The sequence below is a fragment of the Rhineura floridana genome, chromosome 9 (assembly GCF_030035675.1).
Source record: "Rhineura floridana isolate rRhiFlo1 chromosome 9, rRhiFlo1.hap2, whole genome shotgun sequence".
NCBI classification, from domain to species: domain Eukaryota; kingdom Metazoa; phylum Chordata; class Lepidosauria; order Squamata; family Rhineuridae; genus Rhineura; species Rhineura floridana.
This window is the reverse complement of record NC_084488.1, coordinates 1138335-1160392: the sequence shown is the minus strand read 5'-3', so window position 1 is coordinate 1160392 and position 22058 is coordinate 1138335. Positions and strand designations below refer to the sequence as shown.

Here is a 22058-nt window from a genome sequence, read left to right as displayed (position 1 = left end):
TTATTGATTCCATAATCTTCTCCTCCTTGTCCTGGATCATGTCAATCCATACTCCCAGGCATTGGATCCTATGGTTCAGCAAAAGGTTGTTTTTCTCCCAGTTTATCATAAACCTGTGTGATAGGAGGTACAATATCCTGCGAACATCTTGGGTTCCCTGTGGTAAATTGGGAAATCTAATTAAAATGTCATCCAGGTAAGAATAAACAGAAATTCCCTACAGGTGAAGGACGTTCACTCATATTGCATGTTCACTCATATTGCTTGGGAGCTTGGGAGTGGAGGACAGATCAAAATGCAGTGTTCTGTACTGGAAGCGGTGGCCTACATAGGCAAAGTGCAGTAACTTCCTGTGTTCTCTGCTTCCCTGAGAAATGCTATATGGAGACAGATTTTGGACAACTCCACTGATGACCGGAAGTCATTTCTGTTGGAAGGATTTTATTACCGATTTTCAAGTCTCAGTCTGGAAATGCTATTTCAATTCTTCAGTGTAGCTATTTGAAATCTAGCATAGTTCTCACCCCCATTTTTCTTTGGTATGATAAAAATATAAAGCAGACTCTGATCTATGGACTTGGTGACTTCTGCCTTTTGTACTTAAGTCTTGAAAGTCTTACAGCCTTTTGTAATTGCTGTATTGTTTCAATGCCATTTTTATTGTGCATTATAACTGTGGATATTTGTCTTTTAATGGCTCTGTTTTTTCTGGGTTTTTTATTTTGCAAACCACTTAGAAGCCTACTCTGGCATTAAGCAGTAATATAAACAAATAAATAGCCAGATGTTGGACTGCCAAGAGTATTAGAGTGTGCGTAGCTGGGTTCTTTGACTGAAACTTGTGAACCTGTTCCCTGAGATTGTTTCTAATTCCACAGCATTTCACAACTGAACAAGACCTCTCATTTGTTGCAAAGAAATGGAGGAAGCAGCCCTCAATCCTGGGGGGATGAACAGCTGGTTTGGTGTAACATACAGCATGGTCTCTTTCCTCCTCTAGAGTTGGAAGGGTTAGAGATGGGTTGGGAGTCGTTAGGCTGTTGAGACTTGTTGCCAACTCATTCTGAATCTTATGTAGGTCCTAGTGTGACTGAAGGTATTGTGGTCATGAAAGGAACAGGTCCTAGTGGCTGCCCTTTCCTCCTTTTGTAGTGAAAGGGTTTTCTTTTTGGTCTTGGTTTCTACTATCAAACCTGTGTGAGTTGGGACCCTGAACCTACCTCCCAATAATGTAGCCAAATGTTCCTGCATCATGGTTCTGGCAGAAATCTGAACTACATCCAGGGATGAGTCTGCTAAGGATGCTGAGCAAGCAATTTTGCACAGTTCATCCTTGCTTTCCTTACACAGAGCTGCCTCCGTTGAAGCAGAGTTATTAGTTGACAAGAATATAGCCCCAGCACAAAGAAAGTTGGCCACAGATGCATTAAATGCAGTCAAGTAGACCTTTTAACTTCATGGAGGACGAGCTTTAAAAGCTTGTCATTAAATTGGCTCTATTTGGGGATGGTGTAAAAGCCGGAACGGAATGAAACAGGCCGGAACGGGCCCTTTATAAAAGAAATTGATGCCAAAAACATTGGGATGTGTTAAAGACACTTGAGAACAACATTTAGGAACAAAAACCATTCCAATAGGATTTTTATTAACCCTTTAACAACCAAAATGCCCTCCAGAACAGAATGAAACAGCCCGGAACGGCAACTTCCCAGCGAGCCAGACCCACCAAATTCACCAGTCCCACATGACTACATGGGATGCATGCAATAAGACACAAAACTTCTGTGCAAACCACGTTCCGATACCTGTTCCGGGCTATAATACGCCTTTACGTAAAACAGCCCAGAACTGTGACTTTCCAATCAGCCAGACCTACCAAAATTCACCAACCACACTTGTTGCTGCCTCTCCTTTTGTTGGGAAATGGGAGAGAACACAGGATGACCAAGAAACTTCTGGGGTGATCAGCAATACCCTTTCTTGCTGTTTGTAGGTCCACTAAGCAGCACTATTGGTGCTGCTATCAGGTTGCAAATGGCTGGTGAATTGGGGAGAAAGAGAGAAAGAGAGATTGGAGGGGCAAGTCGGCTGGCAGAAGGGGGAGAGAAATAGAGTTTGCCTTCTGTGAAATAGATGTGCTATCACAGGAAAAAACCGGGTCCCAAGAAGTGGTCTTGTGTGTTTGGGCTCAGACTCCACCTCCAGAGGAGAGTTCATGTCATCTGCATTATATAGACCCTTTGTATGGTTGAATTTCTCATGCGTGGATAGCATGTTATAGATTCCCATGGAACATGTTCTTTTTTCCCCATCAGCTTTCCTTGAGTAGGTTTTTGAGGGGTACTTGAAAAATAGGGGGCTTCCTGCTCAAGATTAAAGGCAAAGGATGATAATTGCCCTAACCCTAACCCTAGCAACCCTTGCTAGCAGCTTGATTTTCGTTTTTCTCATTCTCTCTTGGGAGGCATCAGTTGCAGTATAACCATGCATCAGAAGGGAATCTGATGCAGCCAATATGGTTAACTCATCTTTTTGTCTAGGTTTCTTTCTTCCAGATTTTCCTTTTCGTCCACTCATCCTCAATTTTTTCAGAGAATACATTACCTTTGTCCGATGAAGACTTTTTCCTACAGACATCTGTGCTGCCATAATATGGTAGCATGTCCTGGAACTGTTGCAAGAACATGTTTCTTTTGGAAATAATTTCACCACATATTCCTTCTCACGTAATCCTCTGATCAGGAAACAGCCAGACTGTGCTTGTAAGAATATGCGGTTTTGCTTTACAATTAAATCTGCTAGACCTTCCATAGTCTTTGATTTACAGTCTTTTCTTTGAAATTCAGACACATGGTCTGTGTCCATCTTTCCCTGCTTTATGAAATGCACAATGTCATCTACAGGAACACAGTCTACTGGAAACTGTGTAGTATCAGGATTTAATTTTCTGCTATTATGTTCTGCTAAGAGGTGGTAATTTCCAATTCCACACAATCCTCTTAAAATTTCTTTTAGGTAATACGTCTGAAGGAAATAAAAAACCAAAACCATTTCATCCATGTTCAGTTCCTTCTCACTGCATAGCCTCTTGAACACGGCATTCATGCTTTCAGACACATTTGTGGTGATGCCACTGGTTCCCTTATAGATCCCTCTTTTTTCCAAGAGCCATCTTCCACAGCTTGTCATAACAACTTTTCTCAGCTTCTGACCAAAATAGTTGAGGAAGCCTGCACTCCACTTTACTTTCAATTTGTGCAGCAATTTCAGAAACTCCTCTTCACTCTCACTATCCAGAAGCTGAAGAATATTGTTGATGTAAACTTCCCGATCACCTTTCCCTCCTTCATGTGCAGAGACCCAGAATTCTACATCTTTTATAATATGGTTCCAGCAAAGGACATGTGCACAGCCTGGAATAGCTTTCGCAATAGCATGCACAATGGCTGCTTCTCTGTCTGTGACTATCACAGTGGAATCATTGTTGATGTCTCATCCAGAGTCGGACCCAAGAGGCTGAGACGTTGGTGCAAGTAAATCTTGTTTTATTAGAGTAATGGATACATCAAAAGCAGTGCGCTTCATAGAGTTCCTACAATAACTCACTATAATTCCCTAACACTTTAGACATGCTCTGCAACGTAAAAGAGAGTTGACGCAACACCCCCCTCCCAACTCAGCAGACTTATATAGGGGAAGTTTGGAGCGCAATCTCTCACTCCTTCGTACCCCCGCCCTCTGACCAGTACGCTTTTCCCGCCGTCGAGAGCGAGGTGAAGGGGGGCGAACTTCCAAGGGCTCGTCTGACAAAACAGGGTCCTTATCAACAGACAGGGAAGTAGAAGGCAGGGAAGCTTCAGACATCTCTAAGTTACGGGTGGACAAAGGGGGAGTTACGACTCTTTCACCGCTTGGCAAAGGAGGAGTTACTGCTCTTTCGGAATCCTCCCCTAACGGCTCCGAGAGGGCGTTTGGCGGCTGAGCACTATCCTGAAAGGGGGAGGGTTCCCCCGTGGGCATTGGCGGAGCATCTAACACACTCCCTTCCTCCAAGGCTGGAAAAGACGCAACAACAGCTGGACCTTCCGCGCCTTCTGGCCGTGGAGGCGCCTGCAATTCATGCCTTCCCTCTCCCTGCTCATCGAGAGAGAGCGGAGGCTCGACAGTGGATCTTGGGCACACGTTTTCCTATAAATAAAAAAAACCGCTCATGCACATTTGTTGTGCGCTTATCATAGATCAGTATGGCCAAAGGGATTGCTGGGTTCTCCTCAAAGAAAGCACACTGGAAAATTAAAGGTGACACATAGAAGTCTCCAAGCTGAAAGGTTGTGTCATAAGACAAAAGTGTGTTTGGCTTCAACATTATCACCTCTTCAAATATGCTAATAATTGCTGGAAGTGCCAAAATTACAGACACTTCAGGGACAAGAGTGAATTCACATACAAACCCTTCCAGAGCATAGTGAAGCTCATACACACCATATAAATCATCATGGCTGATTCTGTTTTTCTGTTTCTCATACTTCAGTTTATTTTTTATTTGTTGTGTATCTTTAGGCAGCATTACTTTCATATGTTCAGCTGAAACTATTGTTGTTGCTATTTTACACTGGTAAACTTTGCATGGGCCAAAGTGTTTCTGCCCCATAGCTTCTGACAATACAGAAGGCATGCTACGTACATGACATCTCCTGGGATATTTTTTCATATTTCCATGAGGCACAGATGGTTCAGGTCTCTCATCCTGTCCAAGGTAATGGACAATTACTCTGCCTACACTTCCATCAGGCACTTCATATGCGTATCTGTGAAACAACACTTGTTCTGCGTTAAATAGTCTTTGAAAGTATATCTTTCATACCAGAGGATCCCCCCTTGGCAACAAATGCCTTCCTTTTTGAATCCATTTGTACTGATCACATCTCCAGTCATCTTTTTCATGTTTGTGGCCTTGGCAGTTATAGACAAACAGCTGCCCACATTTTGGCTTAGCAGCTACTGGGTTTTCCAAAATCTCAAGAGCTTCAAATGGTGAATGTTGCTCAAACTTATGCATGTATACTACACTCATGGCTTTTCTGCTGTAGGTAATGAGAGAAGACACTACTTGCTGCCACTGAGCCACCTTCACAGTATAAATATAGCATACCTGGGCTGCTGCCTTTTTGGTCTGAAAAAAGAAGGGATCATCCTGTCTCTGCAGTGACCAACAGATCTTATAGTGCCCCTAGTGGGAAGAAGAGTAAACTGCAACTATTCTATAGCACCAAAAGCTATCTGTAGTTGCATTCAATACTAGTATAGCTTACTACAAAAACCTTGCTAGGAAAGAAAAACAACAATGTACTATATTGTTTATAGTATTATAGAACAGAATGGGTGTCGGAACTTGGTTTGCGTGGACGTTTTGTGTCTTATTGCATGCATCCCATGTAGTCATGTTGGACTGGTGAATTTGGTGGGTCTGGCTTGCTGGGAAGTCACCGTTCCGGGCTGTTTTATGTAAAAGCGTATTATAGCCTGGAACGGGTATCGGAACGTGGTTTGCGCAGAAGTTTTGTGTCTTATTGCATGCATCCCATGTAGTCATGTTGGACTGGTGAATTTGGTGGGTCTGGCTCGCTGGGAAGTCACCGTTCCGGGCTGTTTTACGTAAAAGCGTATTATAGCCTGGAATGGGTATCGGAACGTGGTTTGTGCAGAAGTTTTGTGTCTTATTTGCATGCATCCCATGTAGTCATGTGGGACTAGTGAATTTGGTGGGTCTGGCTCGCTGGGAAGTCACCGTTCTAAATGTTGTTCTCAAGTGTCTCTAACACATCCCAGTGTTTTTGGCATCAATTTCTTTTATAAAGGGCCCGTTCCGGCCTGTTCTGTTCCAGCTTTTACACCGTCCCCTCTATTTGGAGATGATGCTGATAGGAGCAGAGCAGAGATGCTGTTTTCGCTGCTGCACAAGCAAAAGGCACTGATGCTGTAGCATGATGTGAGTGAACTGTACCTTTCAGGGGGGTGAGGAAGGTAGAGAAGAGAAAACCAGTCTCTCTTGGTTTTCCTTTTCTTTGGGAGCCAATTTAGGACTGCTTGGAAACAAGATCTGTTGTTCATTGCTAAGCAGACAGGGCAGTTTGGGGACTGAATGGAACATTGGGTACTTACCATGAATGGGCCTTTTCTAGCAGAATATACAAGCCAGCCTACTGTGGATTAACTATGTCCTCCTACTTGCCCTAGGCAGGAAGCCATGTGACTAAATTTCATCACTTCCTCCATCCTTCCTCTTTGTTTTATTTTCATGCCCAGCCTGATGGATGCTCCTGCTAGACCACAGATAACTTGTAAAGATAACACACATAAATAGAATATAGCATGGAAAACCAGATAAAAAACAGAATCTAAAAGCATGGCTATAACTTAACTGTACTGAGAGTAGGAGTGTCACAGTCTCTCCGTATAATGACTGGTGCACGAGGCTTGCAGTGAGCAGTTTTCAAACAGGGTGTGGCTGTGGCTGGATTGCATATTCTGCTTGAAAAGGCTCATTCACAGTTAAGCACCCAATGTTCCATTTTCCTAGCAGAACACAAGTCAGTCTACTGTGGGATGTACCAGAACCTGTATGTACATAGGGTGGGAAACAGAACACAGCTCATTGAAGCAGAACACGTTGCAGCACACACCTTCAAAAGGCTGCCTCTGTTTATGCGTGAAAAATCCATTTGGGCACAGAAGCCCATGAAATGGCTCTAGAAATATCCTGAATATTAGCATTGCAGGTTAATACTGCAGCTGCAGCTGCTGCCTCGCAGAATGTGCTTTGATCTTCCTAGGAGTCCTAAGATGCTGAGCCTGATATGCCACAGCTATTCATGCCTGATCCATGTGGCCTCTGTCGGGGTTTTTCCTTCTATCCAAAGTACAATTTTCATGAAAATGAAACAACTGTCCGTCTGAAACATTTGCCCTGTCTATGTTTATGCATAGCATTCTATGACCATCTAAGGTGTGCCATGCCTGCTCAGAGAGGTGAGAAGATGCGGACATAAGGAAGGCAGCAGTAGCTCCTGTGCTCTGTGAAAAACAGAATTCTTATCTGTGGAAGACTTTTAAACCCCTGATACTGCTGCCTTCTCTTTCTCCATTTGCATATCAATTGCAGCTGATTCCTTTGTTTGTTCTGAATCTTACCTGGAAGAGAAGGCTAAATAAAGACGAAGAAAAGGGAAGATTTTTTTTAGGTGGAAAACAAGAAGGAGAGAAGTAAAAAAGTACTAAAAAAGGAGAAAGGGGAGGAAGAAGTTAGCTGAGCACTAGGAGTATAGATGGGAGGATATGGAGTACTGCTAGAGCAAGGCATAAAACTAAAACTGAAAAGAAAGAGGAAGGATGGAGGAAGTGATGGAATTTAGTCACATGGTTTCCCGCCTAGGGTAAGGAAGAAGACATAGTTAACCCATATTAGGCTGGCTTACATTCTGCTAGGAAAAAGAAAAGTTTCATTAGCTTCATTTCCTGCTAATGGTCCTATCTGGTTACCAAAGGTGGGAACTTCCCAGACGAACTGCCTCACTCTGGAATCGCCAAAAAATTTATTGTTTAAAGTTTTGAACTTTAGCAGCAAAATCAATCAACAAACAAAACCCTGCATTTAAAATAATGAGGCTATTCCAAATATAAGTTTATGCTTTGAATTTCTGTATCCTTCGGGGTGTTTTATTTTTTTGGAAGCAGCACGGCAACAACAATAGAAACATACTAATAGGTATATGGATAAGCTATATGAAATGTTTCCAAAATGCCATCCAATTTAAACTTTCCCCTATATAGCTATGGGAATGGGACCAGAAGTCTGAGGAAGGAACACATAATCAGAGAAGCTCCATTCTCTGAACACAGGAGCCTTCTGTAGATGCTTACTGTACGTGTAGAAAATATAACTCTCTGCCAGGAGTCACAGGAGTTAGAACTGATAACCCTTAGTTCCATATGCAGCTGTAAATCACCAAAATTACAGATTGAGGCTTCTTCCTGGGCAGTGCTGTACTGAGAGTGCTTTGGTTTTGCCTATTAAGACCTTTGCCAGAACAGCAATGGTTCTTCCCAGGTCTGTTATGTTTTGATGTATCTTTAGCTCTGACTCTTGCCTTTTTCCTGGGCTCCAATCCTTGGCTTGCTCCATCGCAACTTACTTCTTGGCACAACTCCTGGCTCCCCTCTGACAGCTGCCTATGGCACAGACCTTACATTTCCTAACCACACTAGTTAGAACCTTGATTGAAATCAGGGATGAGGAACCTTATCCTTCCCAAGGGCCACATTCCCTCAGGGAAAAGTGGTTGGGGTACTTTACCAGCAGCAGCCAGGCACAAAGCCCAAAGTGGGTGAAGGGGTGGGGAGAAGCATAAATACACAGCCTACTCACAAAGAGTCAGACACAGACTTCCATGCTTCACACTGAAAAAGGGTCTCTTATCTGTCAGTGTCTAGCATGGAAACACAGTGAGCACACCTTCCGTCACTTCTGAGCTGTTTTACACCAAACAGCTGAGAACTGGGGGTGGAAAGTTTAAATCTCTGCTCCATACAATCTCCACACAGCTCAGCTGACTGGAGTGAAACAGGCAAGAGTGAGAAAAAGGGGCCTAAGAGAGGAAGAGGTTCCTCAGAAAGCAAGTGGAAAGTCTCTCATCTACTGAGTAAGCTTGGGGGAGAACTTGACCAGTTTGTTTCAATTTGAAATGGAAGCCAGTAAAGAAACAAAGCATGCAAGTATATTAGAAGGAAAAATACGACGAAGGATATACTAAGGTGACTGCTTTAGGTACTCAATTGCTATTTAGCTTTGTAAAGCCTTAAGTACAATGACCTGTGACATGGCATACAAGTACTATTAAACAAAACATACAAATGCATCTCAAAGAAGCTAGAAAGGATTAATGTTTATTCTTAAATTAAGAGGACATGTTTCGGCTCAAGTGCCTTCTTCAAGGGCTTAACTGCAAAAAACAGAACAGCCACTAAATCACACATAAAAAGCCCTTTTACAATTATATGTCATAGTTGTCAAGAAAACCTGTAGGGAAAAGAGTAAAATCTGTGCTGAGAGGGCAGGCCTGTGAGAAAGATGCCATTCTTCTACAAGCTTCTTCAGTTAATTGGCTATGTAAGATCATTTCTTGCACCTATGTACACCTTTGATAAGAGTATTTCCCAAGGCCATTATAGCCCTTTGCAAATTGGATTCACATGTCTGTGTTCTGAGACTGTCACGTACACCCCAGGCTTGGAACATTCCAGCCACTTATTCCTCTGATTGGTCCATACCCATTCCAGGTCTAGAAAGTCCCAGTCAATTGCCCTTTTGATTGGTCAAGTATCTCCTAGGCCTATAAAGTTTTATTCATTTGCCCCTTTGATTGGTTAAGGAATCTGCCTTGCTATTGTTAGGCTTTGTCTATAAAAGTATTTCTGGTGTCCTTTGTTCATTGCCCCATTTTCCTGCCCTAACATTATTTGTTCCTGATGGGGTCAAGGATCCTTCGCTATCCGAAGCTCTGTTGGTATGTTTAGTTAGGAATAGTTAGACTTTGTAATTTTGTCCTGTGGATTTATTTCTTAACTGTCTTTTTGATATTTTTGTCTCATGCCTATACCATAGGCGTGATCTGGGTTTAAGGAATTTTATGCTATTTTTTGGTCTTATTTACTCAGGTATGTGTTCTTTCAGGTAGCCCAGCTACTGAGTCTACCACCTTGACCTTTTAGCTACAAGCTACTGAATATAATTTTTGGCTTGAAGCCTTAACAGCAGTAGTGAATAATTTGTCAACATCAGGGACCAAATGATTGGCACCCCTTTGTCGAGTCATTTTTTGAATACAACCATGCAAATAGTGTATTATGTGATTTAGCAACTGTTGTTCTACAGATAAGCCCTTGAAGAAGACACTTGAGCTGAAACATGTCAGGCTAATTTAATAAAAAACATTCATCCATTCTAGCATCTTTAAGATACATTTCTCTTTTTTGTTTACATAACTGGATCATTCCTATTAGTTTATTTTGTGTGTGTTTCAAACAAGTACATTGGGAAAGCAATAAGAGCAGCACATTACGAACTAAGGGTGGGCAACCTTCTTTCTAGCTTTCTATCAAAATTCACATTCCTTTGGGAGCAATCTGTCAGCAGTTGCAAGATGGCGGGTGGGGCTGATGCCAGTAGTAGGTGGGACCAAAGCCAAAAACTGGATGGTCACCTCTCTCTTCTGTCTCTTTCTTACACCCCCCGCCCTTGCTCTCCACCCAGTGGGCCAATGCAAGAGAAACAGATCCATCTTGCCAGAGCTTCTGAAATTAGACCAGAGGCACATAAAATTAGGCGACAGGCTGTAGGTTGCAAACCCCTATCATATGGACATAGTTGCAATGAACTATGGAAAATATTTCTACACCATGAAAAAAAGCCTTACTTTGGAGTCTGATGCACTTCTGACCACCAGCTACAGTTAGTATAATTAACAAGGAGTAAGATTTGACACCACAGGAGTACTAAAGAAGGATGTGTAGGTATCATGGACTGAACGAGATCATTTAAGCTTTTGAGGGTATAGAAATCACCATCTGATTCATCTCCTGTAAAAAGCTTGGTGGCTGCAGCTGTGATTCTTCTGAACATTCCTAAAACAGTAAAAATTGTATTTAAAAACCCAAGCAAAATTAGAAATAATGCATTATAACAGAGATCCAACTGACAGTGTGGATTAGGCCACTAAAATATTAAAATCGTATCAACCTGAATTTTAAATATTTCTTCATTTCAGTTAATGAAGTTTCTACGCCTCACATTTCCAGAGAAAATCTTATAAAACTATTACTGGGATTTTCTCTTGACTGATCTTTTTTGCTACAGATTTCACTGATATTAGATATACTGTACACCCTATTTGCTTCAAAATGTGTTTAATGTATGTATCAACAATTCAAGTAAGTAAGTGCGCAAAACCAGTTATACATATAATTCACTAATAGGCAAAACACCTTGTGCTTTAAGAGCGTACCTATAGCCATTTCTATCAAACTTTAAAAAGCAGGGAAATTGGGCAGCTATAGTGAATGCACCAGGGGAGCAGGAGACCTGACCCCCGCTCTGAGATATTGTACTGCCTTACAAATTTGTCAAAATGCAAAACAATTTGGGTTGGTCCTTCAATCCACTTGCTGTGTAGCTTGGAAGAATTTGGTAACGTGCCTCTGAGCATAAGGTAAGTGGTGGCAACACCTGCCATCTCCAAAGATGGAGAATTACATTTTTGTTTGTTTGCTGGTGTTCTTCTTACTTTGCTTCTTTCCTGTGTTACAACTGTTTTTACAGACTCTCTCCCAGAAAATTATATTTCTCTTATTATTCATCCTAGAAATCTATGTCAAATTTATTTTTATTACTTTCAAAGCCTTTTTATTAGTCAATGCCATATGATGGTGAAGACAGCCTTTTATGGTTCAAACTGGAGGTTATGTTCTGTTTCTATTTTGGGCACATTAACAGTGGAATCTGAAACTGCAGTTTGATGTAAAATCAGCCTGATTACAATATGTTGCTACTTAAGCATGACTCCAGCTGTTGGGAAAAATAAACTTGGCCTGCCCAAGATGCATGTTTTCAGCCTGCTACACTTAAACTACTTAAGGAAAGGTGGGCATGGTCAATTAAAAACATAGAGCACACCTAGAATTTTGCTAGAATATATTTCACCTCCACCTGTTTTATCTTGTGCAAACTGAGACACTCCTCATGTCCATTGGAAACTATTCTGCAGAACAGTCAGTGCCATTATTCCACAATTGTTTTTGGAGCTTTTTTTTAGTGTTGCAAAGTGTTGCTGTACTTCACATATTCACAGAAACAGTAGCAAAAGAAAATGATTTCCTATAGGAAACTTCACTAAAATCGCAAAGTAAATCAAACATATTTAAAGTGACTATCTGAACTATACCAACTGTTTTAATATTGTTGCTTCCTCCCTGTTAAAAACAAGATCAGCACAGCACATCTCTTGTTTCTGTTATTTGGGATGAGTGCAGGTGTTGCCCCCACTCCCGATATGCTCAGAGGCACATGTTGCCAAAATTTTCCAAGCTACACAGGAAGCGGACTGGACTGTGAAAGACCAACCCAAAATGTATTTGCATTTTGACAAATTTGTAGGGCAATACAATCTTTCAGAAAGGAGGTTAGGTCTCTTGCTCCCCTCGTGCATTCACTATAGCTGCCCAATTTCCCTGCTTTTCAAAGTTCGATAGAAATATCTGTTGGCTATAGGTACGTTCCTAAACCGCAAGGTTTTTTTTGCCTATTAGTGAATTTCTCTGCTTTTTAATCCGGGAGGTAAGAAATGGGATCCTGTGCAAGCTTGCTAAGAATGGAATCATTTGCATGCTTATTGAGTTCAGTGAGATTTACTCCCCTGCAATCATGCTTAGGATAGGTGAAACTGACCACAGAGGGAGGGGAGGGGAGGAGGAAGAAACGCAGGGGTAGGGGAGGAGGAGGGAGGAGAGCAAGGGCAGAGGAGAGGAGGGAGATGGGTGTAGGCAGGAGGGGGAGGGGAGGAGTGCAGGTTTGATCATTTGCATGCTTATTGAGTTCAATGGGATTTACTCACATGCAGTCATGGTTAGGACAGGTGAAATTGACCATGGGGGAGGGGAGGGGAGGGGGAGGGAGGGAATAGAAAGGGGAGTGGGAAGGGATGAAGGAAGGGGGAGGGAAGGGGAAAAGGTAGGTGATGGAAGGGAGTAGGAGAGGAGGGCAGGTCTGATCATTTCCATGCTTACTGAGTTCAATGGTATTGGCTCCCATTCAATCATGCTTAAAATAGTAAAACTAACCATGGGGAAGGAGGAGGAGGGGAAGGCAAAGGAGAGGGGAGGAGGGGATTGGAAGGCGAGGGGGGAGGGAGGGGCAAAGGAAGGGGGAAGAAAGGGACAAGAGGGAGGGGATAGGAGAGAGGAGGAGAAAAGAAGGGCAGGTTGGATCATTTGCATGCTTTATGAGTTTAATACCCCTGTGCAATCATGGCTAAGATAGGTGAAACTGACCTGAGGGAGGGGCAGGCAAGGGAGGAGGGCAGGGAGGGGAGGATGGCAGGGGGAGGAGATTGGGTGGATGGGCACTGAGCAGAGGGGAAGCCCTTTTCCTTTCCAAAGGAAAACATTGTGAACAGTATAATTGTTTTTCAGCATTTTCCCCACCTTTTTATTCTACAGCACGCACATGTAGCCTCCCACCCAAAATTAAACTAAAGCTGTCACTGGCCACATCCACACCAGATCTTTATTTCACTTTAGACAGTAATGGCTTCTCCCAAAGAATCCTGGGAAGTGTAGTTACTGTAGTTAGTGAAGGGTGCTGAGAGTTGCTAGGGGAAGCCCTGTTCCTTCACAGAGTTTCAATCAGAGCAGCTGACAGTTAAACCACTCTGGCCACTGGAGCTCTGTCGGGGGAATAGGAGTCTCCTCTCAGTACCCCTTCACAAACTGTATTTCCCAGGATTCTTTGGGGAAGCCATGAATGTCTAAAGTGAAATAAAGGTCTGGTGTGGGTGTGGCCCCCTGATTAGGCAAGCCAAGCAGCTGTGTGCCTGACTTTTAGAATACTGACAGTTGGTTCTTAATGAGCATGCCCAGGCTTATCATTCACTCCAATGTGATATTTCTTAAATTAATTAAAAATTGGCCAGGCATTTTTTAAACTTTTAAACTGCAAATGAAGGTCAGAGTATGGGGCAAGGTCAGTAAAAGGATTACAGGTACTCTGTGAACATGGCTGATTTTTAATGAATTTCAAAAAATTATGAGAACTCTGACAGAAAAAAATCCAAAAGGAGTCTGGGTTTTTTCCTCTCTCTCTTTTTACACTTTGAACTCTTGATTCTCTCTGACTGTTTTGTGTATTGGCATGACAATTTAGAGGGTTGTTAAGCAAGCGTTTCTGAGTTCAGGACTATAAGTTTTGTAAGGTTTTGTTTTGAAATTAGCTTAAGGGAAGCATCAGAATGGCATGGGGGGTATTTTCAATTTAACATTGCGGAATGAGAAAAATCCACGCTGACTATAGTATACAGCCACTCTCGTGCTGTATAATCATTATATCATTATATAGTAAATGCCAAACATGTTCAGTACATTGTATAATGTACTGAAGCAATATATACTTTGCTGATAATTAAAATGATACTGTTTGATTTCTTTCTTAGGCTTTGATGGATTCTAGTCTTCCTAGGTTACAATTAGAACTCTACAAGGAGATTAAAAAGGTGAGATTTAAATTTGTTTGGATTATAGTCTACCTTTTCAGAAGAACTTGTGATGAATTACATAAAAAACAATCAGTACACTTTTATAACTGTCAACACTGATAATAAACACTACAGCTTATTCTAAATTATATTAATGATTTAAATTCTAATATACCGTATATTCCGGCATATAAGATGACTTTTTAACCCAGGAAAATCTTCACAAAAGTTGGGGGTCGTCTTATATGCCCAGTCGTCTTATACGCCGGAATATAGTATTTCTCCTGCTTGCAGCCTGGCCCGGCGTCCCCTCCCCTGAGGGGAATCCCCATTGCTCCTCCGTCCCCGCCATCTCCTGCGCGGCCTCCTCTGCCGCAAACTGGCGGCCGGGGTGGGGAGCAGCAGCAGCAGCAGCAGCAGCAGCAGCAGCAGCAGCAGCAGCAGCAGCAGCAGCAGCAGCAGCCGCCTCCCCGCGTCCTTCTCCTCCATGGCGGCCTCGCCTGCGCCGCCTCCTGCCACTGCTGCTGCTCCGGTGGCGGCGGCTGCTCCTCCTCAGGCGGCCAACGGCGGGCCGCTTTTGGTGCTCTCGCCACCGCAGACGCAAAACCACGGGGCGGCGGCAGCAGCAGCAGCAGCGGGAGGCGGCGGAGGCGGGAACCCGCTGCCGACAGCTGCCCCTGCGGCCTCCTCCTCGGCGCCCTCCGCCGCCGCCTCCGGCCTGCTGGCGCCGCGGGAGCCGGCCTACAACTGGCAGGCGACGAAGCCGACGGTGCAGGAGCGCTTCGCCTTCCTCTTCAAGAACAAGGTGCTCAGCGACATCCACTTCTTGGTGGGCAAAGGTCGGTGCGGGCTATGGGGCGAGGGGGCGCTGGCCACGCAGGGAAGGGGAGAGGGACTCTGGCTTTTTAAATGGGGATCAGGGTCTTTCTTGCAGCTGGGGGCGGGTTGCTATGGGGGCAAGCGGGTTGAAGAGTTGTGGCTGTGGTTGGGGGGCTGTTATTCCGGCGTATAAGATGACTTTTTAACCCAGGAAAATCTTCTCAAAAGTTGGGGGTCGTCTTATACGCCCAGTCGTCTTATACGCCGGAATATACGGTATGTTGCACTGTTTGGGAAGAATATTTTTCATTAGGCAATATTTGCCATAGATTAATGTTCCAGAAGGAATTATGAAAATGTGAGAGTACGAGGATGAGGGGAAAAAATAGTTCAGCTATTGCTTGTATGAACAATCAAGAGAAAGTTTTGACCTTGACCAAGGGTTATTGTTCAGCTGAATTTGTCCCCAGAGTTCTCAAAATCCTTTTCTGCAAACCTTGATGGTAGCTATTGGGTGAGATCCAACATTGCATCAATAGATGCAGTGGGACTTCTTCCTCTCCTCTCCATGTAGCCCCCCAACAGCTCTACACCTGCTCGTGGCTGTATACTACTACTCTTAGTTAAGGGATATGGTTGCAGAACTGTGACCTGTCCCCATGCCTCTTGTATTACCCTCTCTTCAACTAGAACTCAGAGATGGCCCTAATATCCATTTCAGATGGCAGATTAAACTGGGTTTCTGAAATAGTTTAGAAGCATCCTCTAGTTCAAGGATGAGGAACATTTTTCACCCCAAGGTCCACATTCCTTCTTAGTCAACCCTCTGAGGGCCTCATGCCAGAATCAGGCAAGACCAACATAAGAATTGGTGTGGGCACCTACACTCTCATTCCCTAGGATTTTTCAACTCCAGCTGTTGGAATAAGGGGTGATGTTCATAGAGAATGAAGCTGAGGAAGGATGGATAATCCCTTCTCTCTCCAGCTCCATAAAGATCCCTTTCCCACTAGTGTATCAATTAGGCTTGGAAACAGTCTTCCAGTGGCACTAGTAAGAGGATGTTTTGAAGGCAATTATGGTGCAAGAGTAGTTTTTGGAAGCAGGAGTTATAGTGCACAGGGGATTAACCTGTTCCTCCCCAGCTGTGATCCACCTATATTGCAATTAAGCTTGCATAAAGGCCCTTATTGGTACTAATCAAGGTGTGTTTTCCATTTCTTATTGTGAGGTTGAGGTAGAGCATGGAGGGGATGGGGCACAGAGGGGATGCCATGTATCAGAGAAGGGTGGCCCATAGGTTCACCCAACTCATGGGTTGCCTATTCCACCCCCCCACCCCCATAGTTTATTTGAAAAGATTTGGATTCTGATTTCCTTAGGGCAGCGTTTCCCAACTAGAGGGCCACCAGATGTTGTTGGACCACAATTCCCATCTTTCCTGACCATTGGCAATGCTGGCTGAGGCTGATGGGAGTTGTGGTCCAACAACATCTGGTGGCCCATTAGTTGGGAAAGGCTGCCTTAGGGGAAATAGCTTAGTCCAATATCCCTTTTCAAACAACAAGATTTTAAATTAAGGTAAAACTGAAACAGTTTAAAAGCCATTACTTTAATGGCTGGCATAATAACATAAGACAACTCATTGTCTGATGACTAATACCTGATTTGAAGGTATGAATTAAGCACATAAGCAATGTGCCCAATTCTTGGCAATAGAATGTGTGCTGCTGTTCATTCATATCCACATTCAAATGCTTGGTAGTGATATCTTCCAGCAGGATCCCCACTAATTGTAGCAAGAACCTAAAGAGAGAGAGAGCGAGAGGGGGAGAGTTTTATAAAGCATTATGTATTTCCCCAAGCAAAAAACAAAATAGGCTTAACACCTATCTATCCATACTACCGTAGGAAGAAAAAAAATCCTACAAACATACACATTCATGTATGCATGCAATAAATAAATAACTTCTACCTACCTCTGGCAAGATTTTATTGTTGGGTTACTGTGCATCGGTTATCCAGAATTCTAATACATCTGTTTCCTTATCTAAAACATCCACTTCATCCCAAACACATATTAGAAGAAACTTGTACAAAAAAGATACTACCAAGAAATTAATAGTACCTAACCTGGAAAACGTCTCTTCAGGGAGATATTTGTCTTGTTCTTCCACCGTTTGCTCCTGAGTTGAGGTATCAAAGTTTTCACCATTGCGCAGTTTGTTAATTGTTTCCCTTGAGATTAAAGATGGTGAGAAGGAGAGCTCTTGAATACGCGAAAGAACAATGTCTTCTGTTGACTGTGAAATCAAAACGCGAAGAATAGCAAGAATGCCAGATATCCATAATTGGACAGTGCTCACAGAGGCCTATTGATGGGAGAAAAACCCAATATATAAGATATTTAGATATCGCACATTGTGAGATTCCATCATCAGAAATGGTGCTTCCTATTTGAGTCCTACCCTAGGAAGTGACCCAAGAGGGCATGAGAGGAAGGAAGAAGAGAGCGAGGGAAGCTGGCAAAGACAACAACAGGGACTGCCCAAGTTGGACTGTCCCCAATCCCCCACCCCCAAGGGCCAACTTTACATTCATTTAGAATTATAAAACTGTAAATGACCTTGGCAGAAAAGCAGAATATAAATGCAATAAACAAATAAATAAATAGTATGTCAATGAAAAAGGCATCGTGGCAACCTCTGGGAACTGTTTTCACCTTTTTTTTTTACAAGATTGCTTTAGGCTGTCTTAATTGACACTAGCCAAGTAAAAACATTTTGCTTACCAGTGTACTGGGAGTCACAAACATGCTCCTTAAAAGCATGTCCACTGGACGGAGGGCTGACGGTGCCAATATTTCAAATAAAGTATTTAATACACCCAGAGCTTCATGAGAATCGATATGCATCTATTTAAGAAACAAACACAAATCCCATTTCTCATAGCCACTAACATCATGTGAAAATGACCTGCAAAGCCAGTTAAATAACTATAAGAAAAAACGTTAAATTCTGAGCTCATTATTCATTTCTGAGAGTAGCCTAATCAGCCAGAATTATAATATTTAGTCTGTTTCTAACATGAATTTCAGCATGGCATTAAAGCATACCACATTTCTACATTCAACTTTTTCATAAAGAAATATTAAGAGTTGGGAGCATCAGTGAGGTGCTCCTATGATGCATACAATTGTTACTTGAAATTTAGATAACGTTACTGAAATTTACTCAACTTTATGAAATTATGAATTTACATTTAAACATATTTAAACAATTCATGCATTTGGAATTTTCAAGACTTATGAGTTTCATCCAACTGAGTCATATGCAGAGTAGACCCACTGAAATCAATGGACTTAAAAACTAGTCATTACACTGATTTCAGTGGGCTTGCTCTGAGTAGAACTAAGACTGCAATCCAATACAGGTCTACTCAGAAGTAAGCTCTATTGGGTCCAATGGGACTTATTCCCAGGTAAGTGTGTATTGGACTCAGCCTTAGTTGGATACACCCCCATATATCTAAAAGTCCCAAAACTACACAGACAATTCACGCACTGATCAATGTTAAAAATAAAATTGTTGATTCTTTAATAGTTTGTTCAAAGGTACAAAACCTTTTTTGCCACATTAGGGGGGTTCATACTGAAATTGCTGGGAAATTATCTAGGAGAGGTATGATGTAAAGACAATTTGCTAGGACAAAATAGCTGACAAAACATCTTGGGGTACATACAGATTAAATCAAGAGATGTGTCAGTAGGGATGGAGGAGTAATTAATCCAGTTTGCATTTGGTTTAACTTACCGAATTTGAACTTTCTGAACCCATATGCAAACTGAATACAACTCTCCTTGGAATTTGCATTTCTCTGAACTTTGTGATCTGGTTCTCCAATTTATATGAATTTATATGAAAGTGTGTATAATAGTGAAAAATGCACTGAAAAATGTCTATAGTAAAGCAAACAATGCACAAAAATGCATTCTATTACGGAAAAACTGCTCACAAAAGTGCATACTAGGCAAAATTGCATACAAAAATATGCAAATTAGAAGGCCACGGTCCTGGATTCATCTGGGACACGGGGGGGAGGAAGATGAAGCGCGAGGAGTGTGCCATCTTGTGTTGCAGTGTTGTGAAGAAGAACTAAGCAATGCGGGCATGCCAGTGCAAGGAAGAGAGGGGGGGGCAAGATATGTTCATGAGAACCAATCCATGCATGTGTTAGCTCCCATGGAAGGCAGGGCATTTGGGCAGACCTGAGTGGAGTCTGTTTCTCTCAGGTCCGGTCCAGCTGTGGTCTGTTTAAGAAGCCTGCCCCTTGCCTCCTCAGCCAGTGGGGCAAAAACTTTCCTATCCACCCCATCCCTTAGTTTAGACAAATGTTCATGTGGATTTAAAAAGAAAATCACAAGTGTATGCAGAAATGGGAGAAATCAAACATAAGATTAAACCTGTCAGTTCTGCCCCTAACTCAATGTTGTAAGACAGGGGTAGGGAACCTTTTTCAGCCTGAGGATCTCATTTCCAGGGGCAATATGCCAGCTGATGGGTGGGGCCAGAGGCAAAAGTGGGTGTAGCAATGGATGGAATTCCCTTTGTAAAGGAGGCTACATTGCATCCATGGAAAAGTTAGATTTCTACACCACCATCCCAAACATATATTTCCTCTAGTCAGGAAAGCAAGAGGCATTATCACAGTTTAAGGACACATTTCAGCCAGGCAGAAAAGCTTAAGGAGGGTGCAGAGCAGGGCCTATGAGGAGTGTGGCCTAAGAAGAATCGCAGGGGCCAAACAGACAGGTCTAGAGGGCTGCTCTCAATTCTGAGGCTTGAGGTTCTCCATCTCTATGGTAAGTAAAAGCAAGAATGTCTATTGATTGTAGGACAAATGATAGAAGAAGCTTAGCCTTCCTCACCAGGCAAAAAACAAATGTTCTAATTTTTGATAAGTCTGTATACTCTTTTAAGATCAGCTCACATTAACTTGCCAGTGGCTCCACATGAACACTTCTGGAGTATGCACAGCTTAAGTCAGGTTCAAGACCTGTTGATGGCTGCAATTATTTGTGGAATTGTGGCAGACAAGTTGATAGCTTTCTCATACAAGTATCCATTCATGTGAAATGGTGCTTATGTGCAAGTGCTGTACAGCTATGAGCACAGCAGGCTCATGTTCTTGAGTTGGATCCACCAATTCATATCAGTTGGTCCCTGCACTGAAAAGGTACTGAATAGGGGCAAAGACAGGAACCAGATATGCTGGAATAAGTATAAGCCTTGGAGATATGGTAACACAGTGCTATTCAGCACTGGTTAGGCCTCATCGTGAGTACTGCATCCAGGTCTGGATACTACACTTTAAGAAGGATGCAGACAAACTGGAACAGGTTCAGAGGAGGGCCACAAGGATGATCAGGGGAGTGGAAACAAAGTCCTATGAGGAGAGATGGAAAGAACTAGGCATGTTTAGTCTTGAGAAGACTGAGAGGAGATATGATAGCACTCTTCAAGTTCTTGAAAGGCTGTCACCCAGAAGAGGACCAGGATCTCTTCTCGATCATCCCAGGGTGCAGGACATGGAATAATGGGCTCAAGTTAAAATAAGCTAGATTTCACCTGAACATCAGGAAAAACATTATGTTAGACCGGTATGGCAATGGAGCCAATTACTTAGGGAGGTGATGGGCTCTCCAACACTAGAGGCACTCAAGAGGCAGCTGGACAGCCATTTGTCGGGTATGCTTTAAGGTGGATTCCTCCATTAAGCAGAGGGTTGGACTCGATGGCCTTATAGGCTCCTTCCAACTCTACTATTCTATGATTCTACGATAATTACAGACTTGTTAGCTCTATAGAGAAACACAAGTCATTTGCAGAAATCTTTGGCTGTGTGAACACACATGTCTATGTACCTGAAGCTACTTAACCAGGGATAGAGAACCAGATCCTATAAATCCCTGCTGGTTCTGCTGGGTCTGTTATTGGTTTTCAATATCATCTTCTGGACTACCTGCTGGGATGAAACTTGGAAGCACTATTTTATGATTCCAGAAAATGGTGTTGGGGGTTTCCTGCTCATCTCCCTGACTGTTGGTCTTTGGGGTTCTACAAGATTCTATTATGTCCTCCATGCTGTTTAGCATCTACAAATATAAAGGTAATCTAGGGATCTGGAGTTTGGTGTTGCCAATATGCAGATGAGACACAATCATTTCTTGCCATCTTTTCCCCAGAACGCTATGGAAGTTCTGCATCAGTGTATGGAGTCAATCATGGGCTGGATGGGACTGATATAATGAAACTTAATCCAGACAAACCAGAGATGCTCCTGGACAATAGCATATCCAATCCAGAAATAGAGCTTCACAACATAGATTTAGTCTGGGGTCTAGTGTGAGGGTCCCCCTTGGCCCAGCTTTTATTCTGGATGCCCAAATGGCAGCCATGGCCAAGTATGCCTGTGACCAGCTTAAGAAGGTACACCTGCAGCTGCATTCTGTTTTGGGATCTGGCCATGGTGATACCGGCGTTAATTATATTTCATTGGACTATGCAATGTCTTTTAATGTGGAGCTGTCTTTTAAAAATTGTTCAAATTAGTTACCAGGTTGCTGACTGAAGCCAGGTTACCCTACTGTTGAAACAGCTAGATTGGTTCTTTTGGTTTGGAACCAATTCAATGACCTGCCCATTGTCGAAAGTCTCAGTCGCAGATGTGTCTGTGTTTTTTTCTTTTTATTAAAGTTATAGATACATCAAAAGCTTTGCGGCTCATTAATCTCTCTATGCTTTCAAGGAACTTTTGCCCTGTACTAACACTGACTAAGCATGACTTTGTGGCTCTCAGATGTTGACTCAGCAATTAGCCCCTCCCCTGAGTCAACTGAAGTAGGCTTGGCTTTCACACATAAATGCAGGCTCCTCCTCA

At 42.7% G+C, this 22058-nt stretch overlaps 1 protein-coding gene across 1 annotated transcript in view; it reads right to left on the bottom strand.

Moving 5' to 3' along the window:
- The window catches only part of HTT (huntingtin), a 337153-nt gene that overhangs the window by 89299 nt on the left and 225796 nt on the right, over positions 1–22058 (bottom strand). Inside the window, exons 38-41 of the mRNA XM_061584691.1 lie at positions 17911–18033; positions 17253–17491; positions 16783–16925; positions 10473–10680 (exon numbers count right to left, since the gene is read on the bottom strand). Coding sequence (XP_061440675.1) covers positions 10473–10680; positions 16783–16925; positions 17253–17491; positions 17911–18033 — 713 coding nt within the window. The remainder of the gene's footprint in view (positions 1–10472; positions 10681–16782; positions 16926–17252; positions 17492–17910; positions 18034–22058) is intronic.